Source organism: Vicugna pacos, chromosome 22, assembly GCF_048564905.1.
Source record: "Vicugna pacos chromosome 22, VicPac4, whole genome shotgun sequence".
Lineage (NCBI taxonomy): Eukaryota > Metazoa > Chordata > Mammalia > Artiodactyla > Camelidae > Vicugna > Vicugna pacos.
This window is the reverse complement of record NC_133008.1, coordinates 31,487,827-31,513,207: the sequence shown is the minus strand read 5'-3', so window position 1 is coordinate 31,513,207 and position 25,381 is coordinate 31,487,827. Positions and strand designations below refer to the sequence as shown.

The window sequence follows — 25,381 nt, the reverse complement described above, 5'->3', positions numbered from 1 at the left end:
CTGGCCCCGTCTGACTGCATGACCCTCGTCTGAAGTTGGAAGGCTTCTGGGCTTTCCAGGCTTGAAGGCTGCAGAAGCAGGTGATATCCCCAAGAGCTCGCGGCTCTTCACGAGCTCTTTGCTCATTCAGGCAAAGACTCCTGATGGTTTTGAGACCCTTGGGTCCACTGTGGATGGGGACCTGGAACGCTGAACAAGTGTGATTCTCATCACGCACAATACTGTCTCATATTGCTACCGAGACTTCTCAAACAGCTGTGGTCAGTAAGACAGGGGCTGAAGGATAGACACTGGAAAGGTGAGGAGCCCAAGACAGAGCGTATCCACACTGAGGGTGGATTTATGATGGAGGCGGTAGTGCAGAGCAGTGCAGAAAGGACAGTCACACAATAAAAGATGCTGGGACCCCTACCTCACACCAAACGCAAAGACAATCTGTGGAGGACTGAAGACCTAAATATGAAAGATAAAACAACAACACTTCAAAGGTGATAGAGGTAATACTTTCATAATCTTGTGGCAATGATTTCTGAAACAGGTAACATAATAATAAAGGAAAAGAAGGAAACACTGGGTTATATAACATTAAGAACTGTTCAAAAGACAACTTAAGAGAGTGAAAAGGCAAGTCACAAAGGAGGCTTTCGTAATGCATACAACGGATAAAAGGCTCATCTCCAGAATTTATAAAGAATTCCCAGGAATCACTGAGAGAAAATCAGGCAGCCAAGTTGAAAACTGGGCCACACATGATTCACAAAAGGGGGAAATCCGAATGGCCAACGAACTGCGAAAAGATGTTCAGCCTTATTAATAGATAGAGAAATGGACATGAAACCCACAATGAGATAGCACTACAGACCCAACAGGCTGGGAACAAAACTCCAGATGTGCTAATGAGAAGTGCTGGTGAAGGTGAAAGGCGATAGGAACTGTCATACCCTTGTGGTGGGTGGCAGTGTCATCTGGTGCAACGACTTTGGGATGCGATTAATGTAATCAAGTGAGTTTGGAGATTCGCAAACACCACACCCTGGCAACTCCAGTCTTAGGTGTATATACCCTAGGGAAACGCATGCACGCATATAGCCAGACATACTCATAGCCACATTTTCTTCGGTAACAGCCCAAATCCAAAAATAATTCAAGTCAAATGGTACATAATTTGGTGGTATATTCACACAATGAAATGCACACAGTCATGAAAATGAATACACACAGGTACACAGAACCACCTTGATGAATATTAATTGAAAGAAACCGGACACAAAAGAATACATGCAATATAATTCCACTTAAGTAATGTTTTAAACAGGTAAAACTACATTTCAAAGGGCTGCATACTCATGTGGTCAAACTAAACAAAGCGAGAAAGTAATAATCATAAAACTCAAATTACTGGCTACACTGGGGGAAGGGAGGACTGCATTCATATGGGTCTTATGGTTGCAAGGGGGTGGGGGAGGGCTTCTAAGGTCCTAGCAGTGGTCATGTATTGGCTTTATAATAACTTGTTAAATTATGTGTTTCTATTGCATGCACTTTTCTGAAAATGCATCACAATTCACGATAAAAAGGTTTTCACAAATGATGTTTTAAAAGACATCAGTAAGGGGGGGAGGGGATAGCTCAGTGGTGGAGCATGCGCTTAGCATGCAGAAGTTCCTGGGTTCAATCCCCAGTGGCTCCATTCAAAATAAATAAACCTAATTACTTCCCCTTCCAAAACAAAATTGACAAAAGACATCAGTAAGTTAGATCATAACAAATTTTGGTATAAAGCCATGGTCACACTTTATTTCACATTGTCTAGACTAGCAGTTCACCTGCTGGTAGAGTTCTTATGAAAGCAAACACAGGGAATTCAGGAAGCTTTAGCCATTCAACATCGATGTAGAAACACAGATCTTCTCAGGACGTAAACCAGGTACTGCTTTCGCCTCAGTGTTGCATCTTGTTGAAAATGTCCTGTTGCTATAGAGAGGAATCAAAATGTTCAAAAAACAAAAACAAAACAAAACAAAACAAAAACACTCTGAGACACACGTCTTTTAGCAATACGTAAGGAAATATTCTGAAATGTGAGAAAGAAGTGTTCAATTTTAATATGCCATATGCTGTATTATATTTTAAACTGACAGTCCCTAGATTTGAAACCATTTTTAATTTGTAAATATGAACTTTAAAAAGACCAAACAAACCTTTGGACAGAGACGGGGACTGCCAGCCTCCCCTCTCTGCTTGGGGTTTTGAGGGGAAGGGCAGGTAATTAGGTTACTTATAATGGTGGTGCTGGGCAGTGAACCCAGGACACCCCCTTCCATGCCAGGCACTCACTCTCCCACTGAACCACACCCTCGCCCTCCCCTCTTTGAAATGTCCGAGCCTGGAAATGGCTGAACTGATGATTCTGATCAGAATATCTTCCATCTCTGCACTTTATCCTCGTTGGCAAGATTATCTTTTCTAAGCAAATCAGGATGAACCCCCCAAACTGATGAATTGACCATAGAAGGCTATTTCAAATCACCACTTTCAGGACCCACAGATGGTCAAGGGAGTTAAATTACTTTGGGGAAATAACTTACAAGATCTTTATTTTTTACACATACCACGTTTCCATGCCTGTCCAGGAAGAGATCAATGCAAGTGTTTATATTGCTGGTTAAAAAAAAAAAGCTTTAGATTTCCTGGAGCACAAACTTTCTCACCTCATGTCATGTGTTTGCAGAGTCACAGCCCTTTCACCGCCGATGCTGAAGACATCTCGTGCGGTCCCATCTAGACGTTTCAGAACAGCCATAACTTCTGTGGTGCTAGAATCGGGGAAAGGTTGGCTGGGGAGTGGAGGGAACTTCCTGGGATGCCCGAATGTTCTAGGTCTTGATGGGGTGTAGGTTATATGGGTTCCTACATTTGCCTAAACTCATCAAGCTACACTTGGGATCTGTGAGGTTCACTGTAAGTCAACTATATCTCAGTTAAGTTCAGTTGGTATAAAAATATTACATTTTTACCTTCAGGTCTGACATCTTTTCAAAGACACAGAAATCAGCTGTGAATGCAGAAAGCTGAGCCTGAGCCCACCCGGCCGCGGGGGTGACCAGGGAACGTCGCCACGCCTGTTCGCCTCACCTCACTGACATGTTTCCTGTTCGCTGATCTCACACCTGCCCAGCTCCCTCGCGGTAATTCTTTGAGGGTGTTCGTGCGACCCAGGGGTCGCCGAACCACCCCCCGCCCTGTCTGAGCCGGTGGCGGCCTCTAGAGGGCGCTGTTTACACAGCCAATCCCAGGAGTTTCCCTTTATTTCTGGGCTTCCGCAAGCAAGGTGCCAAGGTCACTTCTCAGCCACTTCCCGGAGTCTAGGACACTGGGGCTGTCCCAGAGAACAGCATTCACACCAAAAATGCCCACCATCGAAGAAAACATTTGGAGAGGAAGCAAAAAATTGGGGAGGAGCACCTGGAGATCAAGATTTCCCGCCCCAGGTAATTCAAGTGATTTTAAGGCCCTTATCTTCCTAAAAACAGAGCCTCATATCGTCATGAATCCCTGCCTGGGATCAACTCTAATTCTGTCTTCTCGGAGAAGACAAGACAGCTCCCAGACAGACTTCGCCAGTCACGTCTCTGGCCTGGTCTCCTGAGGCCCTTCCTAACGTTCATTTGCTCCCCCATACGTGGCCTTTCTCCCCTCCCTTCCCCCTATGACGATGGTACATGAGCTCTCAAGCCGCACTGCTCCTTGGGGGATTCACTTCTTTCTGTGGTGCCCCAAGCATATAAAATTAAAAATTAATGTGTTTGTGGGGGAGGGGGTAGCTCAGTGGTAGAACGCATGCCTAGCATGCACAAGGTCCTGAGTTCAATCCCCAGTACCTCCTCTAAAAAGTAAGTTAGTAAGCCTAATTAGCTCCCCATCAAAAAAAAAAACCCACAAAAATAAAATAAATATAAATGTATAAATAATAATAAATTAAGAAAATTAAAGTAAGTAATACAGTTTTATGCTTTTCTCCTGTTGAAATATCCTTTCTCAGTTTAATTTGTAGGCCCTCACTCACAGCTTAAGAGGGTAGAGGGAAAGATTTTCCTCACTTACACAAATGAAGTTTGCCAATGAGGTAGCTGTGGGTTGATGTTTCTTGGTTCTAATTAGCCGGTGCCTAAGGTGGAATCACTTCCAATAAGACAGCCTAGTCTTCTCCTTGACCTCCTGGACCGGGGGGACAGCCTACAAGGGGGTCAGTGACCCCCCCAAACAGGTGGGGCCCAGCCCAGCCCAGCCCAGGTGCCTGGGGCCCAGGGGCTCTGCCTGGATTTCATCTCTGGGCCATTTAAAGTCTCACACCCAGTCAGACTGTGGGGTTTGTCTGGGCACAGAATAGAATATTCACCCATGGGGACAGCATGGCCTTCATTAGATCAGGAATTAAGGATGTGACTGCGTTTGGGGAAAGGAACTGCAGTGGAGACCAGCCAGGAGTTTGAAACTCTTGATGACATTGTTGGTTCCATCAGCAGTGATCAGATAACCAGGTGAGTCATGAAAGGGGAAATCAAGCCACTAGGTGTCTGCAGTCACTCTAGTTCAAGGATAAATCGAACAACAGGGACCCACCAAATATCACCTTTGGAGACACAAGGGGGTTCCCACCCAGTGCCACCTGGGAAGTACTCAAGCTGACTTCATCAAGCCTTTGAATCCAATTTCCCACTTGTCAGAGATTTGGGGTCGGGGGCAGGAAATGAGCTAAGGCCACTGGAGCTGCCAGAGGTGACATTCTACAGGACAGGGGGCTTACTCTCTGCAGGAAGTCTGATCAGGAGAAAAGGGCGTCTGGTGGGCGTCTCAGCCCCTCCCCAAGTGGGTGTCTCTGCTCCGCTGCTTGGTTGTCTTCACAACGCGGCGGCCGGCTTCCCCAGCTCGAGCCTGGTGAGCCTGAAGACAGCCAGGGAAGCCATACCCCATCATTTTCCAGCCTCCGGCCCATCCTATTCCATGTGGGCAAGGACTACACAGGGCAGGAGTGTCTGATGGCACGGTCACGGAGGGGCCATCTCAGAGCCCTGGTGACCACGGAGAGGGAAGGGAATGAACTTGCAGGATCCAGAATGCGACAGGCAACGAGAATCGGCGGTTCCACCTGAGTGACCCTCAAGTGCAGAGTTTTTAAACAGGTCTACTTCCTGGTGCAGCGGGAGGGTTCTGGGGCTTGGCCACCTGTCTGGTCTGTTGTCACATATGGGTGGTTGTCATCCATTTCTATTTGGCTTACACGGCATGGAGCAGATGCTATGTGTCGACCCCAGTGTCCTGCCCCTGTCCTCCTGCACACCTGCCCCCCAGCAACCAGCACCTTCTCTCTGCCCTCGGGCAGCTGGAACCTACTTCACCTGGACTCAGGAGAGCTGCGAATACCTGGGAGTTCTGTCCAATGACTGGCAGGTGTGGGGTACAAATGCCCCAGCTCCCTTGCCTCAGATGGGACAACTGAGATGTGACCCTCAATGCTTCCAGATTTCCAACAGGGGACCTTGTCTGATAGCCCCAGGGCACGGATAATTCTTGGTTATGGGTGGGAAGGCGTCCTGGGCACTGTAGGGTATTGGAGCAGAATCCCCGGACCCCACCCAATCAATGCCAGGAGCCCCACAAAGTCGTGACAACCACAGACGTCCCCAGAGGTCACCCAGTGTTTCCTGAGTCAGAATTACCCTATTGGATTTTCCCAGGAAATTCTAATTAACTGCCTTCCCAGAAATCTGTGTCTCAGGGTCTGCTTCTGGGAAACCTGGACCAAAAGAAAGACAGCAAGGGGAAAAAATAGAATTGAGAGCCTACAGCTTTCCAAATACACAGAAGGGCCTGTGAGGGTCACAGAGTGATGTGTCTGATTAACACACTTTTTTTTTTTTTGCGACTCAACTGAGCAAATTCTTTCCTACATCGAAGGTATTCTAGAGATTAGCCCAATGACCTAACGTTTTATAAGCTTCAAGGCTGACGGTTATAATCCAGGGACGTTGGCCAGGAATGGGTATTTAACAAGCTGGAAGATTCTAGAACGTTCTGGAATGTTCCAGAAGAACCTTATGCCCTGCTCAGGAAGGACGATGTAGCTCGCAGGAGCCCTTGTAAAATGAGTGGTGGCACCTGAACCGAAGCGGCTGGGATCCTGCCTCTGTCCCTCCACCGTGCTCAAACCTGCGATCTCTCAGGACTCGGAAAACCCAACGCCCTCCACGTAATGGGGCTCTGTCTTGACGAGCCCCAGGCTGAGGTCCAGCAGCAGCTGCGTGGAAGGCTTGGGTCGTGAGGTCTCTGTGCCCGCGTCTCGGGGAGCGGACCGCTTGGCCGCGTTACCGGGGACACGGACAGGGCCGGCTCCGCAGGCCTGGCGAGGCGGCGCCCGGGCCGGGGGCGCGCGCCGCCACCATCAGCAGCGACGGTGGCTTCTGTGTCCTGTCCTCGACGGCGTCTGAAACGAGCCGGTCTCTCCATTAGGGTTCAGGGGAAACTCCCTTCCACTCAGCTCCTGCCTCGCGGGTGACATGGGGGGCCGCTCCTCCGGGCCGCTGTGAGCGTGAAGGAGCCGGCGGTGCGGGGCCCCGCCCCCGCCCCCGCCCCCGCGTGCCCTCCCCGTGGGCTCCCCCTGTTCCTCAAGCGCTGCCGCCAAGCCCCGTCTCTGGCGGGCTCCCGCCCCCAGCCCGCAGCCCTCAGGAGCCCGCCTGCCAAGCGCAGCCGCGTCGGCTCTCCCAGGAAACCTCGCCAAGTGGACCGTCGTGGCTCCCCCGACCTCTGCCACCTCCCTGCTTCCAACCCGCAGCGCCTCCCGCTCCCGGACTGTCCTTTTGGAGGAGAAGCCCAGCCAGGGGAGGCCGCAGACGCGGGACCCGCCCAACCGGGGAGGCGGAGCAAACGAGACCAGACAAGCTCACCAGCGGGCGAGCCTCCGAGTGACCTCACCTGCCGCACCCGGGCTCCGAGGCCTGCTTGTGCCCTGGGCGGCGGGAGGAGGACTCCTCTGGGGGCAGAGACCGCTGCGCTGGCGTGGGGCGGGGACCCCCGCTCCCGGTTATCGTGGCCGCCGCCGCCATCTATTCACTTAGGATTTTTTTAAGCCCCTAGTACAACTATTTTCCATGCGTTCATTCCGGGACATCCAGTCGTTCTGGATCTATAGCAAACGCAAGATGTTACTTCTTCTGTGATCAAAAGGTAGGCAGAGGGGAGGGGGCGGGGAGGCAGGTGGGCAGAGGAGACCTGAGCATCAGGGAAAGAAGGTCAGAGAGCCTGGCTTGCCTGTGGACACATCCGCTCTCTGCCTGTGGGCAGGTGACCTGGCAGGGCTGTGTTTCCCCATCTGAGACTGCCCCCATCCTGTTGGGATGCCCCGAGTTCCCCCCGGGCCCCAAATGCAGGGGTTAGGGGCTCAGCGCTCCCACTGGGTCTTTTTCCCCTACTTCCACAACTTGCTGTAGGGTGGGGGTCCCGGAGTATGTTCCCCCGGGTGGCTGTCACGGGCTGTGAAACCCTAAGGATTTTCTCCAGCCAGGGATGAAGGTGCAGGGGGCCCCCCCTCTCCCAGTCCTACGTGCCCTGTCCCATTTTACAGTTGGGTCTACTGAGGCCCAGGGGAGGGCAAACCCAGTCTCACATAGGGATTAGAAGGCCTGGTGGGACCACCTATCCAGAGACCCCACTCACTCAGCCTGTCCCACCATGAGCATTAATTGAGCGCCCACTGTATGCCCAGACTCAGAACAAACCGAGGCTCAACCAAGGACTCAGAGTGAAACCAGCAAAAACGCAGAGACCTGGCCCCTTCGCCTGAAAGGGGGAGGGTGTGTGACCTCCCTTCTCCAATGGGGGAGCCAGCAGTGCCCCCCACTACCAGGCTTCACAAATGTCAATAAAATGGAAATGAAGTAAGTGAAGCATTCTGTTCCCCACCTGCACTGGCCACATTTCACCTGCTCACTAGCCGCGTGTGGCTGGCAGCTGACAGATGAGCATGTTCACTGAAGATGGTTCGACCCGTCCAGTCTGATGCCTTCTATTTCCACGTGCGAACGGGGCGGGCAAGGGGTCTTGCCCCTGGAAAGCATGCACTATTTTGCTTTGAGATCAGAGGGGTGTTGGCAGGAGGCACTGCACACACACACATGGACATGGAAACAAGACAAAGTGGTGATGTCCTCATGAGCAAAACCTGGAACCCCCCTGTGACATTGTAACTGACTTTTGCAAAATGTTACCACTGGGGAAAATGTTACTTCTTACAACTGTTGTGAATCTACAGTCATCCTAGTAAAAATTCTAAGCACAAAATATCTTGATGACCAAGTTCTGGGGCTCCCCGTTCAATTTCACACCCAGAGGAGGACCCAGCTCACCTCTCCTTGGTCCCCGCCCAGATGTGGAGTGGTGGTGGGCTGGTTTTCGCCATCAGGTGCCTGCATCGGGCCCCCAGTGAAGGGATAAGCCATCCAGGAGACGTGGACCATGGTGGACAATGGAAGATCAGAGGCTGGACAGGGGTGATTCACGGAGCTGATGATCTTGGGTGGGGAGGGACCAGGGCTCCACCCTACAGCCTCTGTGTGGCCCCTGCACCTGCGGGGTGGGTGCCCCTTTGAATGTGCAGATAAAATGCTGGCAAGAGGGTGGCGTCCCTGTTTGTGAATCTGTGCTGGGGACTTGCTAACCAGACGCTCTCCCCAGTCAAGGGTGCAGCCAAGGATGCAGTGCTGGGCAAGACCCCTCTTGCTGGTGTCTGAGCCTTCTGCTGCCTCCTGGAGGATCACAAAAGGGAAAACAAGGCAGGGGAAAGCTGGAGCTGGCACTGGCAGATGTGACAGAAACCCCATAGCATCTCCCCAAAGCTGCCTACAAACCCCAAAACCCACGGGCCAGGGAGCACAATGCCTGTTTGACAGAGGGGACGAATGCCACCAAGTGCAGGGACTGGATGGGGTACAGGATGAAGCCAGGGCTGCAGGTTCCAGTTGCCCGTCCGAATCCCAGAGGCAAGCAGGTCCGGTAGGGCAGATTTCCATCCTCACACAGGTTCCTGCCCCAAGAATCCAGCCCTCCTTCCCTGCTCCCTCCTCAGCTCACCGGATCTGGGCTTCAACGAATGAGGTAAGTCCTTCCTCACGTCTGACTGGATTTCATCATGCTTCACTTTAAACCAGTTTCTCCTCCTTGTAGGTGAGTCCAAGACCATGACAGGCTGCGGCTTCCTGAGACGGGACAATGAAGGAGGGTGTGAGATGGGGCCCATGGGGAGGCCTTGGTATGTGACTAGTGACAATGGCAGCCCTAAGGTCTGGGGAGGAGACACCAGTGCTGGGGATAAATCACCCCTCCACACATTTATTGAGCACTTTCTGTGTACCAGACCCAACACAGACTCGGTCCGGGCATCTTTTTCATTCTTGCTGAGGTGAAATTCACAGAACATGAAACTCACCCACTTAAAACGAACACGTCAGCATTTAGTCCATTCGCAGAGCTATGTAACCATCACTTCTTTTTCCAGAACATTCCATTGCCCCAAAAAGAAACCCGGGACCCAGCAGCAGTCACCCCCACCTCCTCCCCAGCCCCTGACAAACACAAATCCACTGTTTCTGTGGATTTGTCTGTTCTGGACGTTTCACATAAATGGGATCACACACCATGTGGCCTTTTGTGTCTGACTTATTTCTCTATTTTTTGAATAAAATTTAAACAGTTTTAGGTTTACAAAAACATTTCAGAGATAATACAGAGTTTCCATCTAGTGGCCCTGGTTTCCCTTACTCTTAGCAACGCAGATTAGTGTGTTTGTGGCCGTTTTATGGGGGGGCGATGGGGGCAGCTCCCCGAATCACAGATGTGATTTGTTGTGATCCCAGGGTGACAGATCCAGTTTACCGAGGCGCAGACGGGCAGCCACAGTGGCCAGCCTGGGAAAGGCTCCCAGCCCCTCCAGTTCTGGGATCTTCCTGCCACTCCTGCGGGAGACGTGGAAGGGGCGGGATCGGCCAAGAGGAAACCGCAGACATCAAACGTCCAGCAGCAGCGTCGAGAACAGGCTGTGCCTGGAGGCTGGGACTTGGCAGGTGGCAGGGAGCAGGCAGAGGTCAGTGGCGCAGCCTAGCAGGGCTGGGCAGGGCTCAGTGCCACCTGGAAGGACAGTGGCTTGGCACACCCATCCTATTCCCCCTACATGTGCCAGGCTGCGTGAGGGACAGGAGACGGGGCCTCTGGGGGACCTGGAGGGGGCCGAGACCCTGGCCAGGGCTGGGTAGCTGTGAGGTCTGAGAGGAGGGCTCTCAGGGCCAGGTGAACAAAGAGGGGCAGGACCAGGCTCCAGTGTCCCTGAAGGTTTTTCTTGAAGGGCCGGGGAGTGGGGAGGGTGTGCCACGTGCGAGCCTGGTTCCTAGGCAGGAGAGGGGATCCTAGAGCCCACATCTTGCTAGGAGGCCTTTCTGACAGCCTGGAGAGCCCTCCTGCATTCACCCCCTGCAACGTGCAGGCTGTCCCCAAGGGCTAGCAGGGATTTCCCAACTGCCCAGCATCTGTCTGTTCTGTGACCTCCCCGCCACCACCCTCACCAGGCCCATCATCCCTCACTAGGCTGGTTGTAAGGGTGACAATGTCTCACTGGGTCCTTTGGGCCCCATGCCCACAATCCACGCATCCGATGGGGTCTGTGCCCGGCTTACACTCCTTCTGTGGGTGTCCACCCAGGAGTAATGAAACCAAGTCCACACAAATCTACACAGATGTTCACAGCAGCACAACTCACAACCCTCCAAAGGGGGAACCTCAGTGTCCACCGCTGGGTGATGGATAAACACAATATTGTCCATACAATGGAGTATTACTCAGCCACGAAGAGGAGTGAGGCACTGGCACACGCTGCAACGCCGACGGACCTTGAGGACATGATGCTCAGTGAGAGAAGCCACACAGGTAAGGCTCTGAGGCTGACCCTGGACTGGCCTGCTCCCTATCCCCGGCCCTGCAGAGGTGATGTCATCTGCTTCTTTCTTGCCCTTCTCACTGTGCTTCTTGTCTCCTCACCTGGCTTCCCTCGGATACCTGCTTGTTAGATGATGAATCAGTCTGGAAGAGACTGGGATTCCTTCCCGGGCTGCTGTCCTTAACCACTGGGCTTCATTTCCCCCTCTTTGGCTTCCACCTCCAGGAAGCCCTCCCTGATCCACTCTCCCTCCCCCTTCCCCCAACAAGGGGCAGGTTTGAACTACTGGGTTTCATGCAATTACATTGTGTTGTCCAAAGGTGCCCCTCCCCTACCAAAAGCTGGTCTCCTGCCTCCCCTTGGATCTGGGACAGCTGGATGCTTGACCCTGTCTAACCCTGGCCATCGGGAGGTGACGCAGGAAGGCTTCCGAGGCCAGGACGCTCAGATCTATCCACCACGTTGTGAGGCAGCCCAAGCCACACAGGAGACCACATGAGGGCACCTGGCCCTGGGTCCGGCTGAGCCAGCCCTGGCGCCTGCCCAGCCCACACCTGTGGGAGATGAGCCTTCCCAGCTGAGGACCCAGGTGTCTTGGAGCAAAGCCCACCCATGCCCTCTCTGAATTCCTGACTCACAGCATCAATGGGATGACAGAATGATTTGGAGCCACTAGGTTTGGGGCGAGGCAGCTGCCCAGCAGGACGCCGGCACAAAAACAAGTTTTTATGACTTTTATTAAATCCTTACAAAACAGAATACAAAATTCCGGCATTGACAGTTGGTGTAAAGAAAAACTTTTGAGCTGTATCAGTTCACCTGGTACAGTGGAGTTAAAGTGCTTGGATGTTTTTCCCCCACTTTAAAAAAATTTAAGTTTTTTTTGTTTTTTTCACACGTTAACATTGAAACACTGCTGTTCCCCCCTTCCCCCAGCGCCAGAGCAGCCTGGGACCCAGGCCACTCATTCACAGTAACGGTTCTGACCAGTCCTCCAGCTGCACTGTCCATGTGACAGGGGGAGGAAGTGGCTGTCCCACCTTTGAAAAAAAAAAAAGCTGCTCACAGCTCAGCATTCCCCAGTAAAATGGCCACGGCGCCTGAAGTGGGCGAGAGTCCATTTGTTTTTTATAAAAAGGCAGAATCCCCAGTTGCAAAATGTGGAATCACCGATGGGCGAGAAGTGATGGGGTGGGCGGCCTCTCCACCCCCGGAGTCTTTGGAAAGGCCAGTCCACAGATCCGGGCGGACGGGGCGGGGAGGAGGCGGCGGCCCCCCACCAACCACCACGGACTGCAATGAGACTTGGGGGGCCCCAGAGACGGCGTCCGAGACCCCCACGCCTCAGGAACCTCCCCCCCACATTCAAGTATTCTTCGAAAACAGGGAAAGGATGTCAACTGATGTTTTAGAAAACTAACGAAACAGGACAACCAACCAGAAGCCAGAGGGCTGTCCGGGCGGCTGCCCGCGAGGCCGGCCCAGACCCCCGCACGCCCCGGCGGCAGAAGCAAGTGTGCACGTAGAAAACGCAGCCTGTATTGCATAGTGTCTCCCGCCCGAGGCCGAAGGGCGCCAGAGCCTCCCCGAGCACGGCGGTTCACGCGGCGTCCGACTGCGGCGCGGGCGGGCGGAAGGGGCGGTTTTCCTGAAGGTGGGCGGGGCAGGAGCGCCGCCCGACGGGGGGGATTCCGCGAGACCCGGGGTGGGGGGCTGACAGAGCTTCCGCGCCAGACCCGAGGAGCGACGGGGCAGGACGTGGCCGTGGTCAGACTGAGCCCTGAGAAGGGGCACTCGGGTGCCCGGGCGGGGGTCCACGGGACCCCCGCGTTGGCCGACGGGCGCCCGCCCAGCCCCCCCCACTTCTGGAGCCACCCTCCCAGGCGGGCGGTCCTGGGGGAGAGGCCGGGGGAGGGGCCGTCAGCTGCAGCTTAAGGTCAAGGTTCGAGGGAGCCCCCAGTGGCCGTCGGCAGGGCGTCCAGTGGGCCATCCTGCCCATCCTGCCGCCCGCACCCAGGCTCCACTCCCGCGACAGGGGAGACCTGAGAAGCCCCCGCCCTGCCACCAGGGTGTCGGTGGGGAAGGAAGGAGCGACCGTCTCATCAAGGGGAGGTGGGGGTCAACCTGTCCCTGAAAACACTGTGCGGGCTGGGGAGGGGGCGGGCGGTCCGGCCCGGCCCTGGCCCCGGAAGACGGCCACGCACTCCTCCCCTGAGGCCCGCGGGCGGCGCGGAGGGGCCTTCACAGTACCCGGCAGGCCGGCCCGGGGGCGGCGGCGGCGGGAGGGCGCCCACCCAGCCGCACGCCGCTCCGCTCTCCTCCCCGGGCGCCGGCTTTGCTTTTAACACCATTAAAAGAAAAAAAGGAGGGTGGGGCGGGAAACAGAAGAAAAAAAAAAAAAGAAAGAAAAACCCAACAGCAAAAACCTTATATAAAAAGATCCCCCCCAGCTGAGCTTATTAGCGCCTCGGAATCCAGCCTGGGGGAGGGCAGCCCGCTGGTCACCCGCGGGCAATAGCTTAAAAAAACCTTTAGATTTGACGGGGGGAGGGGCGGCCTATGTACAGAGGGAAGGAGGGCGTCACGCGTGATCTCCCACCAGGACCACGGGGGCTCCGGACAGGCTGGCTCGCTGCCGCCGCTGGGCCAATTTGGACTGGGAGGGCGGGGGACAGCTGCAGGCAGCGTGAGGTAGCTCGGATGACCACGGGCTGGTCCTGCCCCACCTCCTCGGCCGCGTCCTCCTCGCGCTGGGCCAGCTGCCGGTTCATGGCAATGGCCTCCGCCGCGAATGAAGTGAGGTCTTTGGCACAGCTGTTCCTGGGGGGGGGGTGTCACCAGGGAGAGGAAGGTAGCCGCTAGCAAGTCCGCCTGATTCCCTGGGGACCCCCCGGGGTCTGTGCAGTGCCCTGGAGGAGGGACTGCAGACCCCAGGAGCCCCTAGCCTGGGTAGGGGGGGCCTAGAACCTCCACTGGGGTCCCAAACATGTCAGCCGGTACAAGGACACCCAGGCACTGGACGGTTCCCCCCAACAACTTAAAAAAAGTTTTTTTTTTAAATCTTTTTCAAGCATCTTAAATTAACGTTTAGCACCCTCTCCTGAACTCGGGGGCTCCCCCCTCTGAGCCGGAGATCCCATTAGGGGCCTCACCTTTGCAGGACCATGGGCGTGGGCAGGGTGTTCTCCGGGGCGCACTGCAAATAGACAGGAGAGGGGAGGCTTTAAGCAGAGGCTGGCCGCTCTCTGAGCGCCAGGCTGGCGGTGAGACCACCAAGAGTTAAGGCGGTTCACCTGCCGGGAACTGAGCCAGGCTGGGGGAGGGGGGCGTTGCGGGAGCCAAGTATGCGTGATGGGCGGGGCGTGGGTCTCACTAAAGCCGCCCCCTCCACCTGCCCATCTGCCTTGAGCGTGGGGCCCTAGGCTTTGCTCCCCACAGGGTCCCCAGTGCCAACTTATATTTTTGGTTAAGCCCCCTGTTCTGGTGGCCCCCCCTACCTGGGGTGGCAGCCGGGCTGGGACTCGACCCCTGAGCAGAAAAAACATCAAACTCTTCTGGGATAGGTGGGGACAGAGCTCTGGACTTGGTTGGCCAGCCGCGGGTCTACCCTGGCTTGTACCCTCCTGCCCCCTGCCGACCACAGCCTGACGGTCTGGGTGAGGCTCCAGCGCCTCCAGGACACAGAGCCTGGCACCTCACTGAGCAGTAGCCCCCTGCAGTCCTGATCCAACCCGGCCCCTCTGGGGCGGGGGGGTCTCAAAGCTGGGCCTCCAAAGGTTCTCATACCTTCTTTGGCCCCTCAGCAGAGGCTGGATGGAGGCCAGTGGCCTCCCACATCCTCCCTGGGGCTCCCACTCACCCCCTGCACCCAGGGGTGCTGCAGGACTTGGGCAGCGCTCAGTCTCTGCTTGGCGTCACGGACAAGGAGCTTCGAGATGAGGTCTTTGGCAGCGAAGGAGATGTGGGCCCAGTCCTTCTCAGGAAATTCGTACTTGCCCTCCTGGATGCTCTCAAATAGCATGTTCTAGAGAGGACGCAGGACGGGGAGGTCAGCCGCAGCCAGCAAGAGTCAGGGCCAAATCCCTAGCCTGGATGGGCAAGACTGATCCGGGGGAACACTGCTGAGTGACATGTTTCCACAGGGCCCCAGGCTCCACCATGCCCCACATGACCTGGGCCCAGGGGAAAGGGGCCTGGGCTGGCCCCCCCCCAGACAGCAGGGTGGATGGAGAGCTGGTAAGTGCCCTGAGACCAGCCGGCAAGGCCGGCGACTCGGGGGAACAAGGAAGGCAAGGGCCCAGCATTCTGGGGGTGGCTGGGGGGCTGGGCGAGAGAGTGGCCTCTGGAGGAACTTTGTGGACTCTGTCCAAATGGGGCCCAATTTACATAAAGGCAGCTCTGAGGGGCAGGTTCTGGGGGCCTGACCATGAATCCTGAGCCTTGCGTGGTGGGTAAAAGGCTGGAACCTGGCCACCCCAAACCATAAGCCTTGTCCCACCTCAACTCCAGGGACCCTTACTGCTTTCTCCTGTGCAGGGGGAACCCAGGAAGGTCAGAGGGCACTTCCCTGTGGACGGAATCAGTGGTTGGAGACCAAGAGGTGCTCAGGGAGGCATACAGGGCAGGCCCTGGGAGTGGATGTGGGCGGTGTGTGTGCACAGGCCAGGCCTTGGGGGCCACAGGGGATGTGTGGTCCAGCTCCCGGGGTGGGTATGTGTGCACATGCCGAGGCAGGCCTGGAGATGGGGTTGCACGGGGCAGGCCGGGCAGGGTGCTCAAGGGAGGCATGCAGGCAGGCCCCCACGCGCACCTGGCATGCTGGGCAGGCCTCGCCGCGGTCCCAGCCGCAGTCGCTGCCGCAGTGGCCCACGAAGGGCGGGTAGCCGCTGAGCAGGATGTAGAGGATGACGCCCAGGCTCCAGAGGTCGCAGCGCTTATCGTAGATGCTAGCCTCCTCGCTGAAGGCCTCCACCACCTCGGGGGCCATGTACTCGGCGGAGCCGCACTGCGGGCGGGGGCGGGGCGGGGCGTCAGGGGCCGCGGAGGGGGAGGGGCCGCCCCGACGGGGACTTCCCGGAGCCAGGAGCCAGACAGCCCTGCCCGACCAATCAGAGGCTGCTGAGGGAACCAGCCCCGCCCCTGCATTGCTAGCCAATCAGAGGCTGCTCAGGGAGTCGACCCCGCCCACCCCGCCTCCGCCCAATCAACAGGTACTGAAAGCCCTCTCTACCCCACCATGCCTGACCGCGGTCCCGCCTAGCACGCCCGCCTGGCCAATCAGCGGCTGTTGCTAAGCGGAAGCCTGAGCCCCGCCACCTCGAGGTTACGCAACCGCAGCATGGGACCGGATCTGGGGCCATTCCGGACCTCTCCGCCCCTGCCAACCTCCCTGCATCCCACTCGGGGCGCCCTGACCCCGCGGACCCTCACCGGGGTGAGCAGCTCGGGAGTGGAAATGGGGGAGCAATCCCCGTTGAGTTTGATGCCACTGCCCAGATCAAAGTCGCAGATCTTCACAGGGGAGACCTGGGTGGGTTGGAGGGGGCTGTGAAGGTGGGGTCCAGGCCCTGGGGGCCCTGGTCCACAGGGAAGGGCGCCCTCGCGCCCCTCACCTGGTTGGGATGCTCACAGAGGATGTTTTCCGGCTTGAGGTCCCTGTGGGCGATGCCTGTAGGGAGAACCAGGAAACATGGGAGCAGGTCAAGGGTGGGTGAACACATCTTCCAGGAGTCCTGGGCAGGTGGACTGGATACAAGGCTGGACATCCAGGGACCCCTCAGGCAGGTGGCCCCCTGAGCAGCCACCTGCCACCCACCTTTGTTGTGCAGGAAGTCCAGAGCGCTAGCCACGTCCTGCACTACCACGCTGGCCTCCAGCTCGTTAAAGTGCCGCCGCTTGTGGATGTGGCTCAGGATGGAGCCTGGGGCCAGGCCATGCAGCAGGGAGAACACACAGGGGTCACCCCCACTGCCCAATGCCCAGCACCCACCCCACACTGGCAGGGACGACCCCCTCCATCCTCCTTGGGCCCAAAGTCCTCCAACCTAAGTTGGCATGTCGACAGAAAGTTCCAACCAGCCAAGACCCCTCTGATGTGCAGGCCCCCCCCCCCAGAAAGGTTCCTCCTGGTGGCCCTGAGCCCCCAGGCACATGCAGATCCAGCTGGAAATCCAGGCACCACATACCACCCCGCATCTTCTCAAACACCAGGTAGAAGCGGTCCTCCTCCTCAAAGAACTCAATCAGCTCTAGGACGTTCCTGGGTGGCGGGTGGAGAGGCAGGAGAGGAGGCCTCCTCAGGCCTGGGTGCACCCGCAGCCCAGCCCTGAAGGGGCCTGCCTGCTCCACCCCCCCGACCACGGGCACACAGTGGGTGCCTGCTGGGGGTGAGGAGGCTTTCAGCCCGTTCATCCACTGAAAGATGGCTCGGGGCCCAGTGCTGCGGTAAGGGTGGATCACATTACCTGTGTCCCTGGCATTGATACAACATCTCCACCTCCCGGAAAACCCTACTCCGAATATGGCCCGGCTGCTTCTCAATGATCTGAAATGATGTGGGGGGAGGGGAGATGCCAACTGGGTCAGCCAGACCCTGCACAGCCCGAGGGGCCCAGGCCAGAAACTTCCCCTGTCAGAGCTTAGACCTTTAAGCTCTGGAAAGCAGAGCTCTCATATGGGGGCCCAGAATTTACCGGAAGTCAAAATGGCGGTGTCAGCACAAACGGGGCAACATGTTTCCCCAGAGCTGTCAGAGGAGGGGTGAGCAGAACAGGAAAGGCAGAGAGGAGGAGCTGGGCGCCTCTCTGCCCAGCCCCAATGGCCCTGGGGCATATTTGGAGCCTCGGGCCCCTGCAAAAATATCCCTCCAGAGCAGCAGGGCCCTTAGACTGGGTGGCTTCCCCTCCCTGACCACTGTGCCAGCTCACACATCACCCAGTGGACTGGAAGGGCCTGGGGGTGCCTGGCTACCAGCCCAGCCATCCCACTTTCCTGAGCCCCAAGTCTCATCTTCCCAGTTTCACACTAGAGCTGATGCTCCCGGTCCCATGAGCCAAAGTCTGGCCCCTTAGTGGGCACAGCCTCCCAGGACCCCAGAGCTTCAGGAAGCCAGCCAGCACTTCTGCCCCCACCCACTCTGACACCCAGGTGCTCTAAGGCGGAGGGTCTGGGCCCATCCCCTAGGGGCTCCCCTAGATACCTGTCTCACAGAGCAGTGGGGTCAGAGGGGGCCTGCCAGTTCTCCCCCAGCAACTGCTGGGGGCCTCCTCCTGGGCTGGGCCTTGGGCCTCTCTCACAGTGGTGGCAGGCGGCTGGCGGTCAGGCTGGGTCACACAGTGCCCGGGGCTCCCTACCCGCCAGCAGCCCGGGGGAGGGATGTTCCACTGGCCAGGCTCCAGCAGCAGGTGGCCACGCATGTCCACTGCCACCAGGGCTAGGCCACCACCCTAAGCACTGTCCCACCTGTCTACCTGCCCACAGAGGAGCAAAACCACCAGGCTGCAGCCAGGGCTCCTTGAGATAATGCCACCAGCCTCGCCCTTCTGGAGTAAACTGACCCTCATCCGTCCTGTGGGGATGTGGCTAGGGCCCCCACCTCAGAGGAGACTGTGGTCCTCTTGAGGGGGACAGCCTTTGGGGAAGGCACACACAGTACAACTGACCCGAGCCCTCTGAGCCCGGTTTCCCCGCCTGTCAGAGGAACAGAAGCCAGAAGCCCAGCAAGACTCTCAGGAGGGACACTGACGGTGCAGAAAGTGCTGGATGCCAGGTGGCCAGTTCTCCAATGCCATCACCCACCCGGTCTGGGCGCTCCTAGTGGGTGGGGACCACAGCCGCCCTGGTCACTGTACTTCCGCCTGGGCCTGAGGCTCCCAGCCAGCCCTGTTTGCCAGGGAGCACCTGGCCTGCCTTCCTGGGCAGCCAGCCACCTGTGACCGCGCCCAGCCCAGAGGCAGGGTCACGAGGTAAGCTGGAAGGCTTCTCGGAACGCAGGGTCTGGCCACCCAGCCAGGGCACGCAGGCCATGTGGCCACAGCCCAGGTCAGAGGCGGCATGGGGCGCACGGGGGTTGTTGCAGGCCCGCCCTGTCCTCCCCTGATGCTGAGCTCCCCTGGGCCCCCAGCACGGCACTGCCTCTCCACCTCTGTGACCGACATGGGGTGGCATTTGTCATCCCCGGGGACAGGCCTGGCCTGACCGACCCAGCAGGTGAGCGTCGGCCCTGACTGAAGCTCCCAGTTCTCGGCGGCCCCCCTGGCACCAGGTCCTTGGCTACTCAAGCGGGGAGCCACCCCTTGTGGTCACTTCCCACCCAGCCTCAGGGCCTCAGCCCAGGCAGACCTGAATTCCCAGGGGTGGCCTGAGTCACTGGCCTTGGGGCCATTTTTAGACACCAGTTTTCCCCGGCGGCCGGTCCGGCAGCCCAGATGCCAGCTCCCCTCCTCCTGTCACCCCTGGCCAGGCCTGACCCCAGGTGCTGCTGAGCGGAGGCCAGGGACGCTGCCCCGGTGCCAGGGCTGGGCTCACCTTGACGGCGTACTCCTGGTTGGTGATCAGGTTGACACAGGTCTGCACGCGCGCGTGGGCGCCCTCCCCCAGCACGTCCTCCTGCAGCTGGTAGACGTCTGCAGAGCAGGGGCGGTCAGGGCTGCCCAGGCCACCTCGCCTCCCACCATCCCCGCTCCACCGAATCCACTCTCACCTTCGAACCTGCCTGAAAAGCTATCGGTGGCCCGGCACCTCTTCTTCTTTTTGCCTCTCTTCTTGGCATCGGGGATGTCGATGGGCTGACTCGCGGGCATGTCTGCCAGGAGACCCAGAGGTGAGCCCAGCCAGCTCAGGGGGTGGCCCCTGCACCCCCAACCCCACCCCAGAGGCATGCCCCTCCCTCCCAGCCCCTCACCAGGGCGGGTTGGGCACTCCAGGCTGAAGTCAGTCTCCCCGTGATGAGCCTGGTCTAGGGAGAAGGCCAGCTCAAAAGGATTCTGCCCCTGCAGGAGAGGAGAGAGCTCAGGCCCCAGCCCCCACTGCACACCCCACCACCGTCCACACACTAGTGGGCAGAAAGCCTGGCTCTGCCTAACCACAAGGAAATGGACCTTTTGCCCCCAGCCCAGGGCCCCTGGGGCCTCTGGCGAGGGGGCGCTGTCTCCCAGGCCAGGACTGAGTCACCATAGGGCCCAAGCCACGCCTTAAGCCTCAGTCTGCACACCTGTAGGATGGGGCCAGCAACAGTGCCCAGCCGACCTCCTGTGCCAGCGAGGGGATCAAAGGCTGTTGGATAGCCAGTGGGAGGGAGTGCGTCATCAGCTCCCCTGGGGCAGAGCTCCCAGCAGGGCGGCCCTGCCTGCTTTCCCATGGCCTCCTGGCCTGTTTCCCCTCTGTGAAGTGGGGCAACAGGGCCCCCCATGCCTCATGCTGCCCTCTCCTCCCCACTGAGCTTCCTGCCCCGATGCTTCTCCCCACCACACCTCTGCCCCTGAAGGTGTATGCGCGCCCCGTCCCCCCAGCTCTGTGTGTCGCCTCAACCCTCACTTGTCTGCTTCCAGGTCCCCACAGCCAAGACCCAACTGCGGGGGCTCACGGGAAAGGCACCCACGGGCTCCAATGTGAGCACCGGGCTGTTCCCTGCCCAGCCCTGCCCCGGCCACCCCCGCCCTGGCCACCCCTAGACACCCCAGGGGGCAGCCCCTCACAGGCCCCGATACCCAGCTAAGAAAGCAGCCTTGTTGGGGAAGATGCTGCTTAAGGTCTCCCCACCCAGCCACGGCCAGGGTAAGTAGGGGCAGGCGCAGGACCCTATCCTGGGAACAGAGGGAGCCAGGGCTCCTCCAGACAGATGTCGGGGGGGATAAATATATCTCTGCAGGCTGGACCCAAGTAGAAGACTGGAAACCCCCGACATGAGGGTGAGGTTTTAAGGCTGGGACACTGAGGCCCTACCAGCTTCTTCTAGGAGTTAACCCTAATTTAGATCCTCCATCCAGGTGGACCAGGTGGCCAGGGGCTCAGGTGGGCATGGGGGGCCTGCACACAGAACAGTGGTGCCAGCACTGATGCAAGATGACCTGGACCAAGTCACTGGGCCTTGGGACAGCTGGAGCCACGGCTCTGGCAGGAGGTCAACCCAATAGAGAAGGAACTCAAGGAGAGCCCAAGGGAGACCCCTGAGGGGCCCACTGGCAGAAGAGGCTGGGCCAGATTCCTGCAGACAGGAGGCCCAGAAGCCAGTCTGGCAGCAGAGGGGCAGGCAGAGGTCAGAGGGAGCGGCTGAAAAACAGGCGTGGGCCCTCGTGGCCTCCCCACCCACCCTGCAGATAGTTGCTAGGAGGCATGGCGGGTGGGGTAGGGAGGAAGGAGGTGCCCCAGCCAGCCTGTGGCCTCGGCCACCATGCCCTGCGCCCGCCTGCCGAGGGTCTGGCCCCCACACAGAATCAGGCACACAGCTGTGCCAGCACCAGCAACCAGCGCTCCGATAAAGCTCAGTCCAGGGGTGTCTGGAGGCGCCAGGTGACTACCTGCTCCTGGGAGGAGGGGCCCCAGGGAGGCAATGTAGGGGTGACTAGGAGGGAGAGTGAATGTGAGGCTTGGGGTTAGCACCAGCAATGGTGGTACCAGCTACACTACCTTGGCCCAGTGGCCTCAGCCGCGGGCCTGACCAGCATTCGAGGAGGGATGTGGGAGGAAGCTGCCCCAGTTTGTGAGACCACGTAAGGGTGCCAGAACCCCACAGCCTTGTCCCAGCCTCCAACTCAGAGAGCTGGACCTGGAGAGAAGAGGCAGCCAAGCTACCAAGGTGAAGGGACACTAGGCACAGCCAGCTCCTGTGTCCTTGTCACCATGTGCATGAGGACCTAAAACAAGTGCCCACTCTTTTCAAGCTTCTACTTTCCTATCTTCACAAGGGGAAGATACAGCGGAGACACCTGGCAGACACATCTCCCTCTGCACTGCAGCCAGGCTGAGCGGAGGGAGGGGCCCCAGCCCACGGGAACCCCCAACTGCGGTGGGAGGAGACTCCTGGAGTGGCTGGCCCCTAGCCTAAGAGCCAGGACTCCCCATCCACTGTCCCTCCTGCCTCCCTCGGGACTCCCAAAGTCCCACCTCAGCTCAGGGCTGTCCGGCGGCCTGCAGAGGCCAGCCCGTAGTATCAGGCAGTGTGGCCAGGCAAGGCCCCGGGCTGGCTGCAGGCCTCCAGTCAGCAGGCCTTGGCAGGAGGTAGCTGGCACCATCCAGAAAGTTCGAGTTTGTTTTGGCCATTGAGCTGGCCCCACGCACTGACCCCATCCCAGCTCCAGCCCAGCCGCAGGAGGGGAAAGACCACTGCCAGTGATGTCTCAAGTCCACCCTGCTCCCACCTAGCCCCAAACACTTGAGCATGCCAAAGCTGTGGCTGCCCCAGGGAGGGAAGCGAGGATGACAGGCATGTGGGCAGGGGTGGGGCAACGGCCCAGGACGCTGGCTGGGCAGGCCTGGGAATTTTAACCCAAACAGTCTCAGCTCACTCCTCCCATCCTGGCGTGCAGTTCGCCCGTAGGTACATACATACAGACACACCCCCACACACATGCACACACACACACGCGCACACACACCCTGATCCTGCCTTCTCTACGGGGCAACAGGTCCCTGCCCCAGGAGGCCCAGGGACGCCATTACATAACATGGCCAGCAGGGTGGGGTGGCCGGGGCCGCTGACATCACTGCGTCCCCTGGGCCAGGCCCTGTGGGGCCCCTGCCTAGCACCTGCCCGGCCCCCTAGACTCACTCATCTGAGACAGGACTTGGTTGCCACAGCTGTGGGGCTGCTGCAGAAACTTCCCGCTCTGACAGGAAATAGCACTTGGGCCTGGGGTGTCTGGGAGGTGCAGGGCTGGGAGGGCATCCAATCCACTGCCCCATTCTGCAGACCACCTAGGAGGGTATGGGTGGGCGCCTGCAGCCCAGCCTGGGGTTCCTGGAGGAAGGACCCCACAGGCCCCAGGGCGCTGGGGACAGACTGTGGCCTGCTGAACCCCGCCACAGCAGCACGAGCCTGGCTGAGGTATGCAAGACACACAGGCAGGGGCTCCTCAGCCTCACCTGTGGTTCCTGGAAGAAAGAGCCCACAGGCTCCAGGGTGCCAGAGACTGACTATGGCCCGCTGACCGCCCCGTCGCCCCCGCCCAATGCACAGCAGGCCTGGGCAACCCCAGGCGCGGGACAGAGGGCTGTTGCCACCGCCACACCGGCCACTCCGGTTGTCCAGCCCGGGGCGCCCCCAAACCGACCCGGCCCTCACCTTGAACGAACGGTGAAAGCCCTGAAGTTCGGCTGTTTTCTTCTGCACCATCTTCTGTCCGGGCCCCGCCAGCGGGGGAGGGGACGCGGGGCCCGGGGGGCGGCCCGTTGGCGGGGGGCGGCCGGGGAGGGGACCCTGTGGGCGGGAGCAGACAAAGGAGGGCGTTGAGTGACCGAGGCCGGCGCGCTGGGAGTCCAAGCCAGGACCGCCAGGCTCCGTGGGGCCCGATCCCTGCGCCAGGGTCCGGGCCGGGCCAGGCCGGGGTCGCGGGGCCGCACTCACCGGGGTCGGGCTCGGGCTGGGGCCGCAGTGCCACCGCCCGAGACGCGCAGCCCGGACCCCGCTGCGCGGACCGCGCGGGGAACAGCAGCGCCGCCACCGCCGCCGATGCCACCGCCGCCACCGCGGACTCCCCCGCCAGGGCCGCCACCGCCGAGAGGAGCCGGGCGCGCCGCGTCGCCGCCGCCTTTATAGGCCGGCTCGGCCCCGCCCCGACGCAGACCCCGCCCCTCAAGGCTCCGCCCACGCGCGCTCGGCGGAGGCGGGGCTGGAAGGCCGCTCTAGCCGCGGGGCGTGTCTGTGCGCCTGCGCTGTGCGATGCGCGGGGCTCGGCGCGCTGGGCCAAGGAGGGATCCTGGCTGGCGCGGGCGGGGCTGCCGGAGGCTCGGGGAGGCCTGCAGGAGCCTGGCATTGAGCCGGAGCCCGGCCCTGCCCTCTGGCAACAACCCGAGTCAGTCGGCCGGGGCCTAGGAAACACGACTCCTTTGGGCGACGCCCCTGGTCTAGAACCTGCCATGGCTCCCTCATTCATCTCTCTGCTTTAGGCTCTGCCATGGCTCTCTCTCCTTTCAACTCCCCAATCCTGGCCCCAGCTGTCTTGCAGGCGCACCCCAACAGGCTTAGAGGCCCAGCTGCCTTCCCAGTTTGCTCCCGAAGAGTTCACCCGATTGTTGGACGGGAAAGGGGACTACAGTAGGGGGTAGGGACTGAGATCTGTGAAGGACCGTCCCTCAGTGCTGCAAATGAGCATTTCCACTGACTGATGGAGAAAAAGCCTGAGGGATGGGGGCTACTAGGACAGGAGGCAAAACAGCCCCGTTTCGGCTTCGGCCCCTGATCCTGGCTCTGAGAGAATCAGCAAACTTCTTGTCCCCGCAGCCTGGTGGTGCATGGTCCTCAGACCCGGTGTCTAGACACTTAGGCATGCAGAGTGGACTGTCCTCCCTCCCATCCAGGCCCCAGCCTGTCCTTCCAGAGGCTTCCTACCACCCACTCCCAATTGTCCTCCAACCAGGCCTGAGCTGGATTGTTTCCTCCTCTGTAAGTCTGCCTCTGTGTGCTATCCCCCAAGGCCACAGCTCAGGCCACAGGAACTGTGAGGCCTGACTTCAGCTAGCTCCAGAGGAGGGACCCACAGGGAAGCCCCAGCCAGCCCCTGCCTTCCCCTGCCTGGTATGTGTGTGTGAACACACGTTGGCTCCAGGTGCCTGGTGTGGGGCTGCTAGACCTGCCTGCCCAGGGCAAGCCTCAGACTCCCTCCTCCTCACCCCTAGCCATTTCCTCACCTGACTGTCGCCTCCCACCCATGCCTCTGGAGCCAGGGCCCTCTCTGGTGTGCACCGTCACCTGCAGGTCTTCGTGTGCTTCTGGATGGTGAGAGTGGGGACAGATGGGCCACTGCCCCGCCCCAGAAGCCCAGCTCTGAGAAAGCCCAGAACCTCCCACTGCTGATCCAATACCCAGTACAGGGCCTTGCACACACACAGGAAACGCTCACTGAATGTTGCTGCAGAGAAAGGATGTCTTTAAGCGTGTGTGCATGTCTGTGCGCACGCATATAGGGGTTGTGTGAGTGTATGAGCTTCCTGAGGCTGCCTCTGGAGCCCAGACATCTGAAATCAAGGTGTCAGCAAGGCCACACCCTTTCTGAAGCCTGTAGAGGAGGCTCCTTCCTGCTTCTTCAAGCTCCTGGTGGTTCCTGGTAATCCCTGGTGCTCCTTGACTGAGAGCTCCATCGCCCCATCCAGCATCGTCTTCAAGTGGCCATCTGTGCTCTTGTCTCCAGCGGTCTCTCCTCTCTTGTCAGGATACCCATCACTGCCTTAAAGCCATTGTAATCC

The 25,381-nt window shown here is 58.8% G+C and overlaps 1 protein-coding gene and 2 long non-coding RNA genes across 5 annotated transcripts; 1 reads left to right on the top strand and 2 right to left on the bottom strand.

Moving 5' to 3' along the window:
- Positions 1-1,754: 1,754 nt before the first annotated feature.
- LOC140688501 (uncharacterized) lies at positions 1,755-9,513 on the bottom strand. Of its 2 annotated transcripts, none has more exons than XR_012063236.1 (8): positions 9,127-9,513; positions 8,403-8,801; positions 7,960-8,157; positions 6,973-7,183; positions 6,160-6,484; positions 4,808-4,944; positions 2,712-2,816; positions 1,755-1,974 (listed from the first exon to the last, which is right to left on the bottom strand). It is a non-coding gene; the product is annotated as an uncharacterized lncRNA (long non-coding RNA). The 2 variants fall into 2 exon arrangements; XR_012063237.1 differs by having other exon boundaries at positions 7,980-8,157.
- LOC140688502 (uncharacterized) lies at positions 7,087-11,897 on the top strand. 2 transcript variants are annotated; one of them, XR_012063238.1, is made up of 5 exons: positions 7,120-7,224; positions 9,220-9,304; positions 9,909-10,135; positions 10,747-10,971; positions 11,302-11,897. It is a non-coding gene; the product is annotated as an uncharacterized lncRNA (long non-coding RNA). The 2 variants fall into 2 exon arrangements; XR_012063239.1 differs by lacking the exons at positions 9,220-9,304; positions 9,909-10,135; positions 10,747-10,971; positions 11,302-11,897 and adding an exon at positions 7,763-7,943 and having other exon boundaries at positions 7,087-7,224.
- MKNK2 (MAPK interacting serine/threonine kinase 2) lies at positions 11,843-23,706 on the bottom strand. The gene is given in 15 exon segments (XM_072948065.1): positions 11,843-13,649; positions 13,651-13,801; positions 14,134-14,177; positions 14,841-15,005; positions 15,792-15,986; positions 16,412-16,507; positions 16,594-16,649; positions 16,797-16,901; positions 17,167-17,240; positions 17,446-17,525; positions 19,508-19,605; positions 19,683-19,784; positions 19,884-19,971; positions 23,262-23,396; positions 23,544-23,706. Coding segments are annotated over 14 exon segments (1,392 nt in total). The 5' UTR covers positions 23,313-23,396; positions 23,544-23,706; the 3' UTR covers positions 11,843-13,562.
- Positions 23,707-25,381: the final 1,675 nt, after the last annotated feature.